General features: G+C 47.3%; 1 protein-coding gene across 1 annotated transcript in view; it reads left to right on the forward strand.

The window, feature by feature from the left end:
• Positions 1–14,716, forward strand: part of LOC128823364 (adenylate cyclase type 10-like) — a 74,336-nt gene that overhangs the window by 8,633 nt on the left and 50,987 nt on the right. The window contains exons 5-9 of the mRNA XM_054005608.1: positions 2,949–3,154; positions 11,738–11,834; positions 12,881–12,969; positions 13,668–13,859; positions 14,218–14,339. Of these exons, the coding sequence (XP_053861583.1) occupies positions 2,949–3,154; positions 11,738–11,834; positions 12,881–12,969; positions 13,668–13,859; positions 14,218–14,339 (706 nt within the window). The remainder of the gene's footprint in view (positions 1–2,948; positions 3,155–11,737; positions 11,835–12,880; positions 12,970–13,667; positions 13,860–14,217; positions 14,340–14,716) is intronic.

Raw genomic sequence — 14,716 nt, forward strand, 5'->3', positions numbered from 1 at the left:
TATTTCGATTTAGAAATCCTGCCACAGTGCCTCATGGAAATTGTATTTTGGTCATCTAGTGTCCTCCCTAGCTGGACTACATCTCCCATTGTACACAATGAACAAAGACTCCTCCGATTATTAACCACTTCCCCTCACTAAGAGAGGACATTAAGAAGCATCATGGGTGATGAAGTCAAACTAACAGAGAGTCCTGTGGCACTAACGGATGTATTGAACCATAAGCTTTCGTGGGTGAATACCCACTTCGTCAGATCTTGCGTCTGACGAAGTGGGTATTCACCCATGAAAGCTTATGCTCCAACACATCTGTTAGTCTTAAAAGTGCCACAGGACCCTCTGTTGCTTTTTACAGATCTAGACTAACACGGCCACCCCTCTGATACTAGTAGTCAAACTAGAGAGCCCAACCTATAGAGAATAACGGGAGCTTGAGGCATCAGAACGACAACTCCCATAAATAAAGTGGCAGTATTTCCAAATCCATCTTTTTGTTTTGTTTTCAGCCAAAGTATTTCAGCATTTGAATTTCTGCTGAAAATCAACATTTTTAATTGAAAATTTAGATGAAAATTATTTCTTTTTTGTTTGAATTGAAATGGTAAGTGGAAAGAGTACCCCCTTTATTTACCAGCTCTACTTCTGAGTATTTCACATCTATGGAAAGCAACAGGAAGTTGCTAATCATTAGGGTTGTGGGAAGTGCCTTCACGGTACCTCTGTTCCTTTCTGTTTGGCAAAGGAATGTAAAGCCACCTAAGTTTGGGATCTTCAGGAACTTGCTCTTTTGACATTTCCTTATATTAAGCTGGGGAGTTTTAGATTACATCTGGATGTTTTTTCTGTGTGTGTTTTCAAGCAGACATTTACAAGCTCCCTTCACGCAAACTCCCAGCAGCAGCAGACTGAGAGCAAAATCCTTCTGCTTGCTGGCCCCCTGGTTAGACCACACAGATAGAATGTACAGTGATGTCCCAAATGAGAGAGTGCTTTTTACTGAGTTCAACTCAAAGTCTTAGTAGATGCTGCACTGAGCCGGTTCAGAAGGGATTATTGAATTGCATATCACTTTATTGCTATCCAGCCAATGTTTCTCAAACTTGTTCATGATGTGGGCACTTGCGACATGCCAAGTACCAAGCTCCAGTTGTTTTTGAGTGATCTGTCTGTGAAGAAAAAAGCATGGGGACAATTATTTTAAATGAGAAGAGTGTAAACATTATGCTCCATATTTGAAATAAATTACTCATTGGCAAAGAGGTGAACTTGGTGGAAACTTATGATCAGGTATAATAATAGGCAATTGTTGATCCACTGGATCATGGTGTACGCGTAAGAGGTCTAGTCAGTGCCTGATGAATCCACCTATGGCTGACAAGCCCAATTTGAGAGTGTGACGGGTTGGATCACAGAAACCCCCTTGGGAGCTGCCACCCGATGTGCCAAGACTACCTCTACCCCTGCTTTCCCTGCCAACTCGGGATCCCAGCACCCTGTCTTGCTGAGCCAGACACTCCCGTCTGCTCCAGCAAAGACCCAGGATCTGAATTACTTGCCCCAAAGCTGCAGGTTTACCTGAAGGCAGCTAACAGAAGTGTTCCTGTCTTTAGCACTCAGATGCCCAACTCCCAATGGGGTCTAAACCCAAATAAATCCGTTTTACCCTGTATAAAGCTTAAGCAGGGTAAACTCATAAATTGTTCGCCCTCTATAACACTGATAGAGAGATATGCACAGTCGTTTGCTCCCTCAGGTATTAATACATACTCTGAGTTAATTCATAAGTAAAAAGTGATTTTATTAAATACAAAAAGTAGGATTTAAGTGGCTCCAAGTAGTAACAGACAGAACAAAGTCACCAAGCAAAATAAAATAAAATGTGCAAATCTATGTCTAATCAAACTGAATACAGATAATCTCACCCTTAGAGATGCTTCAGTAAGTTTTTTCCTCAGACTGGACACTTTCCAGGCCTGGGCACAATTCTTTCCCCTGGTACAGCTCTTGTTTCAGCTCAGGTGGTAGCTAAGGGATTCTTCATGATGGCTCCTCCACTTTGTTCTGTTCCACCCTTTTATATATCTTTTGCATAAGGCGGGAATCCTTTCTCCCTCTCCGGGTTCCCACCCCCTCCTTCTCAATGGAAAGACACCAGGTTAAAGATGGATTCCAGTTCAGGTGACATGATCACATGTCACTGCAAGACTTCATTGCCCACTTGCCAGCACACACGTATACAATAAGACTTACAGGTAAAACACAGCCATCTGCAGTCAATTGTCCTGGTTAATGGGAGTCATCAAGATTCCAAACCACCATTAATGGCCCACACTTTACATAATTACAATAGGCCCTCAGAGTTATATTTCATATTTCTAGTTTCAGATACAAGAGTGGTACATTTATACAAATAGGATGATCACACTCAGTAGATTATAAGCTTTGTAATGATACCTTACAAGAGACCTTTTGCATGAAGCATATTCCAATTACATTATATTCACTCATTAACATATTTTTATAAAACCATATAGACTGCAACGTCACAGAGAGTAACACAGCTTGTTACAAATCTCATAGATCCAGATATTGTCTGAATGGGAGTCCAAGATTACAGCACACTGCTTTCTTCTTCAGATATAAACAGATTGTTATAATGGAAACCAATTTGTAACCTTATAACAGATGCTACTGTGTGACCCTTATAATTATGTGTGCATTATTATTATTTATTAACTGACATGCTGTTTAATTCATTGGAGAGTGTTGTTCTAGAAATCCTCAGATTCCTGGAATAAATATCACATATTGTCAAGAACTGATCCAAACCTCCCACCCCTCAAAAAATAGGTTGGCCTCCAAAATCCGCTTCTAAGATAATTGAGATACATATATTACAAATGGTAAAGTAAAAATGCCCTCCATAACAATCTTGTTTCTCTTGTCAGGGCTATCTGCAGGTCACATCTCCAAAGTTGTTGTTGGAGACAATAAGCACCAATATTTTCTGGTACTTGGCCGAGCAGTGGATGAAGTTCGGTTGGCCCAAAACCTAGCAAAAGCAAGTGAGGTTATTCTATCGCTGAACTGCTGGGATCTCTGTAACAGGAACATGATAGAAATAGAAACAATTAAAGATCAAAGATCTGTTAAGGTGGGCAATGTGGAGTGTGCAACAATTGTTCATAACCAGTGGCATGTGTATTGCTTTGTTATCTAGGCTGGGGTGTGTTTACGTGCCCCATTGTCTTCTGCTGGATGCAACCTCACACGTATGCTTGTGTGTATATCTGTTATTGGGCCTGTATCCAATGGACCAGCTGGGCAGAGGGGGCCGAGAGGGATGGTGATGCGAAAGTTGAAAGTGGTGATGAAGTAAGAAGGCATAGTAGAATGTGGACTTAACTTTGGCTTCCTCTTGCCAGGAGTGGCTGGTCGTTAGGGAATAAGGGGGGTAAGCCCCACCAGTGATCTCAGAACTGGGTAGTGTAGCTGCTGTAGTGCAGGGGACAGAGCCACAGAGCCAGAGTATGGGGCTCTTTACCCATGCTCCCTGCAGCCTCCAGCCCCTGCAAGAGTCTCTGCAAGAGAAGGGATGCAAGTGGCAGAGGGAGGAGGTGCAGAGCAGCGAATACCAGAGCTTTCTGAGCAGGGGGCAGGGTTCCGACCTGTGGGGCATCTGAGATTGGTGGTGATGGGTGTCAGGTAGGAGGGGGAAGATTTTGGAGCCTGGGGATGGATTTGCTAGACCTGGAGGGATGTGTGGGGGCATTCTGAGCCTGCGGCTGTCTGGTGGCCAGGGCTCAGAGCTGAGGGTGTGGGCCTGAGCTGTGGAGGTCTGTTAGGAAGAGCGAGGATCTCAGCCTGGGGGAAAGGGTATGTTTGTCGGGCATGTTTCTCAGCAGGTGGAGAGCTGAGGGAAGAGTTGAGTGGGAAGGTTGATGAAGTCGGTTGAGGGTGTGGGTGAATCAGTGACTGTGGAGGGGGTGATCAGGGGGTGGTAGGGTACAGCTAGATTGGAATGGGAGATATTAGGGCTAGGAGAGAACAAGAAAGGGGTCACAGAAGGGTAAATACTGTTCTCACTTGCCCTGCCTTTTCCGGTAAAAGGCCCCAAGTACTCATCCTGACAGGATAACACCCAATTCCCTGATCCATCCCCCTCGCCAATCCTGGTGTCCCCGCTTTAAACTCTGAAAATACGACCAACCTGCCAGGGAGTGGAAGTGGGAGCACTGCTACCTGCAGCCCACCAGTTATTTTGAGCACCCTGTCAGGACTGAGATCCCCACTTTGAACTTTAGGGTACAAATGTAGGGGCCTGCGTGAAAAACTTCTAAGCTTAACTACCAGCTTAGCTCTGGTTCGGCTGCCACCATCAATGGATTCCCTCCCTGGGAAGCCTTGAAAAACCCTCACCAAATCCCTGGTGAAAACAAATCCAAAACCCCTTGGATCTTAAAACAAGGAGAAATTAACCATTCCCCTCCTTCCTCCCACCAACTCCTGGTGAATCAGTTCCAACCCCCCCCCTGGGATCTATAACAGGGAGAAATTAACCATCCCCCCTCCTTCCTCCCACCAACTCCTGGTGAATCAAGATCCAAAACCCCTTTGGATCTAAAACAAGGAAAATCAATCAGGTTCTTAAAAAGAAGGTTTTTAATTAAAGAAAAAGGTAAAAATCATCTCTGTAAAATCAGTATGGAAATTAACCTTACAGGGTAATCAAACTTAAAGAGCTCAGAGGACTCCCCTCTAGTCTCAGGTTCAAAGTACAGCAAACAAAGATAAACACTCTAGTAAAAGGTACATTTACAAGTTGAGAAAAACAAAGGAAAACTAACACGCCTTGCCTGGCTATTTACTTACAAGTTTGAAATAGGAGAGGCTTGTTTAGAAAGATGTGGAGAACCTGGATTGATGTCTGGTCCCTCTCATTCCCGGAGAACGAACACACTCCCAAACAAAGAACACAAACAAAAGCCTTCCCCCCCCCAAGATTTGAAAGTATCTTGTCCCCTTATTGGTCCTTTAGGTCAGATGCCAGCCAGGTTACCTGAGCTTCTTAACCCTTTACAGGGAAAAGGATTTTGGAGTCTCTGGCCAGGAGGGATTTATAGTACTGTACACAGGACAGCTATTACCCTTCCCTTTATAGTTATGACACGCCCCCCAAATCACAGATAGTGTTGGATGTTCGGTTCCACACTGGCTGTGATTTCTTCCTGGAGTTCTAGGAGAAAACAGAGTTAATAAGACACATGTACCTTTAGACATACTACTGATTATATAAAAACTAACAATATGTTTCATTCCAAGAACAATTGTTAATCAGTTAACTCTGGGAAACTTTCCCGGGAGAGTGCATCAGCCACTTTGTTAGAAGCTCCCGAAATGTGTTGTATTTCAAAATCAAAATCTTGGAGAGCTAAACTCCACCGAAGAAGTTTTTTGTTATTTCCCTTGGCGGTATGAAGCCACTGTAGCGCAGCATGGTCTGTTTGTAGTTGGAAACGCCGTCCCCAAACATATGGGCGTAGCTTTTCCAGCGCGTACACAATGGCATAGCATTCCTTTTCGCTGATTGACCAATGGCTTTCCCTCTCAGACAGTTTCTTACTGAGAAATACGACAGGATGGAATTCTTGATCCGGTCCTTCCTGCATTAAAACTGCTCCCACGCCTCGCTCGGACGCATCTGTGGTTACTTGGAACGGTTTGTCAAAGTCTGGGGCCCTTAGCACAGGGTCAGACATGAGTGTTGCCTTAAGCTGGTTAAAGGCCTTTTGACACTCATCAGTCCACTGAACTGCATTTGGCTGTTTCTTTCTGGTTAGGTCTGTCAGCGGGGCGGCGATTTGGCTGTAGTGGGGTACAAATCGCCTATAATATCCAGCCAAGCCTAAGAAGGATTGGACCTGTTTCTTAGACTTTGGAACCGGCCACTTTTGGATAGCATCCACTTTGGCCTGTATGGGATTTATAGTTCCTTGACCCACCTGGTGCCCCAGGTAAGTCACTCTGTTTTGGCCTATTTGACACTTTTTAGCCTTAACAGTTAGCCCTGCCTGCTGGATGCGCTCGAAAACTTTTTCCAGGTGCTCCATGTGCTCTGCCCATGAATCAGAAAAAATGGCCACATCGTCGAGGTAGGCAACTGCAGATTCTCCCAATCCTGCTAGGAGACCATCTACAAGTCTTTGGAAGGTGGCGGGTGCATTTCGCAACCCGAAAGGGAGTACATTGAATTCATACATCCCTGCCTGGGTGACGAAGGCTGACCTTTCCTTAGCGGGTTCATCTAGTGGTACTTGCCAGTACCCCTTGGTTAAGTCCAAAGTAGAGATGAATTGGGCATGTCCCAATTTCTCCAATAGCTCATCTGTGCGTGGCATTGGATAGTTGTCAGGACGAGTTACAGCATTTAGCTTACGGTAGTCCACGCAAAAGCGTATTTCCCCATCTGGTTTGGGAACTAGAACCACTGGAGATGCCCATGCACTCTTAGAGGGGCGGATTATACCCATCTGTAGCATGTCCTGGATCTCCCTTTGTATAGCAGTTTTGGCATGAGGTGACTCCCGGTAGGGTGGGGTTCTAATAGGGTGAGCATTACCTGTGTCAATGGAGTGGTATGCCCGTTCGGTCCATCCTGGAGTGGCTGAGAAAATTGGTGCAAAGCTTGTGCACAGCTCCTTGATCTGCTGTCGCTGCAGACGTCCAAGGGTCATGGAGAGGTTCACCTCTTCCACGCCACCATCCTTTTTTCCTTCGTAGTAGACACCTTCAGGCCACTCCGCGTCATCTGTTTCCTGGGCTGTAAACTGGCAAACGTTTAATTCTCTGGAATAAAAGGGCTTAAGAGAATTAACATGGTATACCTTAGGCTTTATGTTGGAGGTGGGGGAAGTTATGAGATAGTTAACAGCTCCTAGGCGCTCCTGGACCGTGAATGGTCCTTCCCACGACACTTCCATTTTATGGGCCTGGATTGCCTTTAAGACCATGACTTGGTCTCCTACTTTGAAGGACCGTTCTCTGGAATGTTTATCATACCAGGCCTTTTGCTCTTCCTGAGCATCCTTTAGGTTTTCTTTAGCAAGGGCCAAAGAATGTTGGAGGGTGTTTTGTAGGTTGCTTACAAAGTCTAGAATGTTTGTTCCTGGAGAAGGCGTAAACCCCTCCCATTGCTGCTTCACCAACTGTAATGGCCCCTTAACCTCACGGCCATACACAAGTTCAAATGGTGAAAACCCTAAACTGGGATGTGGTACAGCCCTGTAGGCAAAAAGCAACTGCTGCAACACGAGGTCCCAATCATTGGAGTGTTCATTTACAAATTTACGTATCATGGCCCCCAAAGTTCCATTAAACCTCTCCACCAGGCCATTGGTTTCATGGTGGTAAGGGGTGGCAACCAAGTGATTCACCCCATGAGCTTCCCACAGGTTTTCCATGGTTCCTGCCAGGAAGTTAGTTCCCGAATCTGTAAGGATGTCGGAGGGCCAACCTACCCTGGCAAAAATGTCTGTTAATGCCTGGCACACACTTTTAGCCCTGGTGTTGCTTAAGGGTACTGCTTCCGGCCATCGGGTAGCAAAATCCATGAAAGTCAGTACGTACTGCTTTCCTCTGGGTGTCTTCTTTGGGAAAGGACCCAGAATATCCACAGCTACGTGCTGAAATGGGACCTCAATTATGGGTAGTGGCTGGAGAGGGGCTTTAACCTGGTCTTGGGGTTTTCCCACTCGTTGGCACACCTCACAAGACCGGACATAATTAGCAACGTCCTTGCCCATTCCCTCCCAGTGGAAGGACTTCCCCAACCGGTCTTTGGTTCTGTTCACCCCAGAATGGCCACTGGGATGATCATGGGCTAAGCTCAAGAGCTTTACCCGATACTTAGTGGGAACTACCAACTGCCTTTGAGGATGCCAGTCTTCCTGGTGCCCACCAGAAAGAGTCTCCTTGTATAAAAGTCCTTGTTCTACAACAAACCGGGATCGGTTAGAAGAGCTGAGAGGCGGTGGGGTGCTCCGCGCCGCCGCCCAAGCTTTCTGAAGGCTGTCATCTGCTTCCTGCTCGGCCTGGAACTGTTCCCTTGATGCTGGAGACATCAGTTCCTCCTTGGACTGTGGACTGGGGCTTGGTCCCTCTGGAAGTGATGCAGGTGCTGGGGCTGTTTCCATTGACTGTGAACCGCTGTCCGCTGGTGCACTATGTGGTAACTCAGGCTCTGGCTGAGCCTCTTGGGTAGGGTTATCTGCTGCTTCTGCCAGTTCAGGCTCGCTGGTGCCCTCTGGCGTTGGAGTTGTAGACGGGTTTGCAAGCGCTGGACTCAGGGCTGGCAATGGTTCTGGTGCTGGTTGCGTTGCCAGTTCCGGTTCTGGGACTGGCTTTGGCTGGGTCTCTGGGATTGGATCCACTACGGCTGTTGCAGTCGTTGGCAGGGGATCCAGTTCCACCACCTTTGTCTGGGTCTCTGGTAACACAGACGGGGCCCTGGTGGACGGCTCAGGAACAGGGATGGGGGTGAAAGCTTGCTTAGCCTGACTGCGGGTGACTATTCCCACCCTCTTGGCTAGCTTCACATGGTTGGCCAAGTCTTCCCCCAGCAGCATGGGAATGGGATAATTGTCATAGACTGCAAAAGTCCACATTCCTGACCAGCCCTTGTACTGGACATGCAACGTGGCTGTAGGCAAGGTTACAGATTGTGACACGAAGGGTTGAATTGTCACTGTAGCCTCTGGGTTGATGAGTTTGGGGTCCACTAGGGATTGGTGGATAGTTGACACTTGAGCCCCAGTGTCCCTCCAAGCGGTAACCTTCCTTCCGCCCACTCTCAAGGTTTCCCTTCGCTCCGAGGGTATGAGAGAGGCATCTGGGTTTGGGGATCTTTGGTGTGATTGGGGTGTAATGAACTGTAATCGGTTGGGGTTCTTGGGGCAGTGAGCCTTTATATGTCCCAGTCCATTACATTTAAAACATCGCCCTGCTAAGGTATCACCGGGACGAGGTTGGTTGGTGGAGACTGGTGTGGTGGGGTGAGAAGGCGTCTGGGGTTTCCTTTGGGATGTGGGTGGGGCCTTGGGTTGTCCCCGGTGGTAAGGTTTTGTTTCGGCTCGCCCCTTCTGATATTCGCTCCAACTGCTACTAGTTTTTTTCTTTTCTGCCACCTCCACCCATTGGGCTCCAATCTCCCCCGCCTCAGTTACAGTTTTGGGCTTCCTATCTAGGATGTACCTTTCTATTTCCTCAGGAACACCCTCTAAAAACTGCTCCATTTTTACTAGGGAAAGCAGATCTTCCAGAGATTTAACATTTGCTCCTGATACCCAGGCATCACAATTTTTGTCAATGTGGTAGGCATGACGGGTAAATGACACATCCGGTTTCCACTTTAGGGCTCTGAACCGCCGACGGGCATGCTCGGGTGTTATCCCCATTCTGATTCTGGCCTTGTTTTTAAAAAGTTCATAACTGTTCATGTGTTCCTTAGGCATTTCAGCCGCCACCTCTGCTAAGGGTCCACTGAGCTGTGGCCTCAGCTCTACCATGTACTGGTCTGTAGCGATGCTGTATCCAAGGCAGGCCCTTTCAAAATTTTCTAAGAAGGCCTCAGTATCATCGCCTGCCTTGTAGGTGGGGAATCTTCTGGGATGGGAAGTGGTACCTGGAGGGGGGTTGTTAGCATTGGCTGGTGCATCCTGCTTAGCCTTTGCTACTTCCAGTTCATGCTTCCTTTCTTTTTCTCTCTCCTCCATCTCTTTTTCTTTCATCTTCATCTCTTTTTCTTTCAGCTCCATCTCTCTCTTGTGGGCCTCCTCTTTGGCTTTTTCTTCTCTTTCTCTCTGCTCTGTCTCGAGTTTTGTTAATTGAAGCAGTCTCTGATGTTTTCTTTCATTTTCTTCTGCTTCTAGTTTGGCCAGTTCTATTTTGTTAGCTACTTCTTTGGTAGTCATTTTCCTGTTTTCTTGTGCTGGGTCACCCCCTTTGCAGTTGACAAACTGGGAAGCTCTCAGCTCTGGCTGCTGCAGAGTTAACAGTAACTTTCTAACTAGCTACTCCGGAGGATGTAAAAAGAAAAAAAAACAATTCAGCTTGTAAATACCTTTTACCAGTCATTTGCTAATTGAACCCTTCTCTTAACAAAGGACCTGTAAAAAAAACTTAACACCTCTGCCTTCAGGCAAGGAGAGATAAGATATGCATCTATCTACTTCTAGCTCGGCTTTCCAAGCAGCTAGAAGGAAAAAAAATCTCACTGGCTTTTTGGGTATAAAATGATCCCACCGCTATTCACCATGTCAGGACTGAGATCCCCACTTTGAACTTTAGGGTACAAATGTAGGGGCCTGCGTGAAAAACTTCTAAGCTTAACTACCAGCTTAGCTCTGGTTCGGCTGCCACCATCAATGGATTCCCTCCCTGGGAAGCCTTGAAAAACCCTCACCAAATCCCTGGTGAAAACAAATCCAAAACCCCTTGGATCTTAAAACAAGGAGAAATTAACCATTCCCCTCCTTCCTCCCACCAACTCCTGGTGAATCAGTTCCAACCCCCCCCCTGGGATCTATAACAGGGAGAAATTAACCATCCCCCCTCCTTCCTCCCACCAACTCCTGGTGAATCAAGATCCAAAACCCCTTTGGATCTAAAACAAGGAAAATCAATCAGGTTCTTAAAAAGAAGGTTTTTAATTAAAGAAAAAGGTAAAAATCATCTCTGTAAAATCAGTATGGAAATTAACCTTACAGGGTAATCAAACTTAAAGAGCTCAGAGGACTCCCCTCTAGTCTCAGGTTCAAAGTACAGCAAACAAAGATAAACACTCTAGTAAAAGGTACATTTACAAGTTGAGAAAAACAAAGGAAAACTAACACGCCTTGCCTGGCTATTTACTTACAAGTTTGAAATAGGAGAGGCTTGTTTAGAAAGATGTGGAGAACCTGGATTGATGTCTGGTCCCTCTCATTCCCGGAGAACGAACACACTCCCAAACAAAGAACACAAACAAAAGCCTTCCCCCCCCCAAGATTTGAAAGTATCTTGTCCCCTTATTGGTCCTTTAGGTCAGATGCCAGCCAGGTTACCTGAGCTTCTTAACCCTTTACAGGGAAAAGGATTTTGGAGTCTCTGGCCAGGAGGGATTTATAGTACTGTACACAGGACAGCTATTACCCTTCCCTTTATAGTTATGACAACCCCCCTCTTACACCTTGCATCAGTTCTTGGAGACCAGCTGTGAGAATGGGGAGGAGAATCAGACCGTGGGCCTATTGTGATTTTAGTTAGTATCTTTCTGGAGGCACTGAGATAGTTCAGTGACAGGTGTCATGAGAAGAAGCCAGGCTTCAGTTCTGCACCTGCATCTGAGTAAGCCCATTGAAATCAGTGGGGCCAATCAGGTGCTTCAAGTTAAGCACGTATGTAAGCATTTGCAGGACTGGGGGCTTGCACAGATACCCAGCAGGAGAAAGATTGTGGCATTGGAAGGCTTTTCACCGCAGCTTCGGAGGCTGCAGAATCTTTTTGTTGCATTCGTCGGGAGCGTCGTCACTTGTTTTGCTCCAGCCAAAAAATCTTTTCTGATTACTGCTGTGTCCTCCATCCAGTTGACAGGGAGGTTGATGAGGGAGGTGACAGTGAAGGATGGGAGTGCGTTTTATTGAATAATTCTGCACTAGGCTTGTGGAAGCTGACAGACGCCTTTAATTCTGTGTGCCTTTAGGCTAGATACATAAAGCACATCTCTGAGATTGAGTTCGACAAGTTCTTCTGGAAATGTACCGAATACCTACAGCACTACCCCACGGGTGAAAGTAACAGTGAGTGCCTCTTCCTTCTACTGTGTTGACCCCAGGGAGACGGCAGGCTGAAATTCCTTTGTTTTCCGTCAGTGTAAATGTGAGAGGGTGAATGGACTGCACATGGGGGCCCCTGCCCTGTACCCCTTTGAGTTCCTGTGTCCTCCTCCATTCCCTGCCACCAAAATCCCGAGGCAGCCAGCTGCATTTCAACTCCTTCTCCCCCCTGCTGGCTTCAACCTGTCTGGACACCGGCAAGGGCTACGCTGACTGTGGAGGAGAAGAGACCCTCTCCCTACTTTCTGTGTCAGCTCTATGGAGACCCCTGGCTGGCAAGAAGAGACACTATAGGGAACCCTGCTCAGTGCCTACAGTCTTTCTGGGTGAGCAAGCTTTCAGTGGTGCTGATATAAGCACACAAGGAATTTTCTAATAGAAAATCCCAACTGTGCATAGGCACCGACTCCGCGGGTGCTCTGGAACTGGAGCACCCACGGGAAAAAAATGGTGGGTGCTGAGCACCCACTGGCAGCCCCCTACCAGAACCTCCCCCTCCCCCCAGTCCCTTCTGCCCACCGGTGGGCCCCACCGATCAGCGCCTCCCCCTCCCTCCCAGCGCCTACCACGGATCAGCTGTTTCGCTGTGTCAGGAGGCACTGGGGGAGAGGGAGGAGGAGAAAGGGTGCAGTGTGCTTGGGGGAGGGATGGAACTGGGCAGAGAAGGGGTGGGAAGGGGCAGGGAAGAGGCGGGGTGGGGCGGAGTGGGGGTGGGAAGAAGCAGGGCAGAGCTGGGGCCTTGGGGGAAAGGGTGGAGCGCGAGTGGGGCCTGCAGGGAGCCGGGGGGACACCCCCCCCCGGCAGATTAGAAACTCGGTGCCTATGGAACTGTGATTTGCATTTTCAAGATTGTAAGTGAAATAGGTTAGACAAGAATCTCCAACCTCATCCAGGCACTGTCCAGTCCCTACTGGTAAAAGTCTGCCCTTGAGCAAAGCCAGGAATAAAACCCTACGGTTTAACCACACGTCTTCCTTCTGCTATTGAAAGCATTGAATTTCCTCCCCTAGGTATCCTCCGAGCAACCTCCACATTGTCTCCTAATGATGAGTTGGAGAAGTCCCTCCGGAAGTATGTGATGAGAAACATTCTGAAGAAGGTACTGCAGTAACTTCACAGAATTTTATTTTTTGGCTTGACGGTCTGTGCTTCACACAGCTAGAATTTTTCTGAGGTTCTCCTGATGCTACAGAGGAAAATACAAGAAACCCTGCAGTGGGTAGTTGTGGATCAACTTGTTCACATGGAAAGTTTTTTCCTTCCCCCTCCCTTGGTTTATGACCTTAGGCATGAGGGTTTAGATCCCTTCCAAAACTATTGGGTTTTATTTAAAAAAATCCTTACTATTATAACACTGGATGTTGTCATAATTTTTTGAAATCTGCCGCATTCTTGACTGCAGGCAATGTGTTCCACGGGCTAATTGTAAGGTGTATGAAAAAGCTTTTCCTTTGTTCTGTTTAAAATTTTAAAGTTTATGGGGAGACCTGGGTTGTAGCAAAGTCACACTGAAGGGCTCTGCTCAGCTATCTCCCCCTTTATCCCCTTGGTGCCTAGCCTCATTTCCCAGTCCTGAGCTGAAAGGATCATCGTCCTGAGACTGGAGAGTGCTTCCCATTGATGGGGGCCCCCTCCTTCCTATGGCAATAGCTGATCAAACATCTTTGCCCTCGTGGAGTTAGCACCTGTAGCTGAGAGCAGAGTCAGCCCAGCTGGAGGAGGGGTATATGAAGTAGTGAATGCTTCCCGCTCACCAGGAGTACGGACTGTTGAGTACATCTGGCTCTTCTCTTTCAGATCGACGACAACCAACCTTTAGAATATTTATCTGAGCTTCGGCCGGTCACAATTGTCTTTGTGAACCTGCAGTTTGACAAAAGCGTCAGTACCTTGGATCTGTGCAAGGTCATCCACGATGTCAGTGTGAAGATCTCAAACATCATCCACGTCTTCAGCGGCAAAATCAACAAAGTCTTTATGTTTGACAAAGTGGGTCAGAGCTTCAAGGCCATTCCAGTTGGGCAGCTGGAGCTGGCAAACATTCCCCTGAGACTCCGGGACTAGTAGGAGGCAGGAGGGACAGTGGCACTGTCATTAGGGATAGAGAAGGGAGGAGGAGGGCAGGGATCAGGAGGAATGATAAAAAGCTTGGTGCTGAAGAGACTGAGTCTGAGGCGGTGGTGGGGTCTCCCAGAGCATTTTGGGGATACTGTATGACAGCACTACTCTAACAGGGTGGGTGGGAGAGCTGGAGCACAGTGGAACTGTTTGCCACAGACATTGATACTGATTTGCTCTTTGGAAAAAACCCTCACCCCTCTGGTGTTTTCTTTCCCCTCCCTGGCAGGGCTGCACATTCCTGTGTGTGTTCGGGCTCCCTGGGGATAAGCAGGCTGACGAGAGCGCCCACGCCTTGGACAGCGCATTTAAAATCTTCAACTTCTGTTCTAAGATGCCCATGAAAATAAAGTAAGTAGGAAGGTGCAGTTCTCCATGTTGCCTACAGGAGTGCTAATGGGCTTGTTTGTCATTGAAACTCCCTCGTCCCAACAGGAGGGCCCCCCTAGTGGGCAGGAGGCAGTGACATGACAGCTGGGAGACAAAATTTAGGATTAGTCCAGTTTCCCTGGGCTCCCCCTCACTCTACATGACCCAGACCTCCTAAGACAGCTATGTGCCACTGGAGCAGTAGAACCTCAGCCTCAGAGGTGATACTGGTGGGTGCGGCTGATGGCGCTTTTGTGGTGACTGGCCATGAATCTGGAACCTGCTCAGGATGACCGTGAACCTCAGCATCATTCAGAGCAAAATGCAAAGCCAACCACCTTCACTGACCTCTCCCACAA

Source organism: Malaclemys terrapin, chromosome 15, assembly GCF_027887155.1.
Source record: "Malaclemys terrapin pileata isolate rMalTer1 chromosome 15, rMalTer1.hap1, whole genome shotgun sequence".
In the NCBI taxonomy this organism is placed as follows: Eukaryota; Metazoa; Chordata; order Testudines; family Emydidae; genus Malaclemys; species Malaclemys terrapin.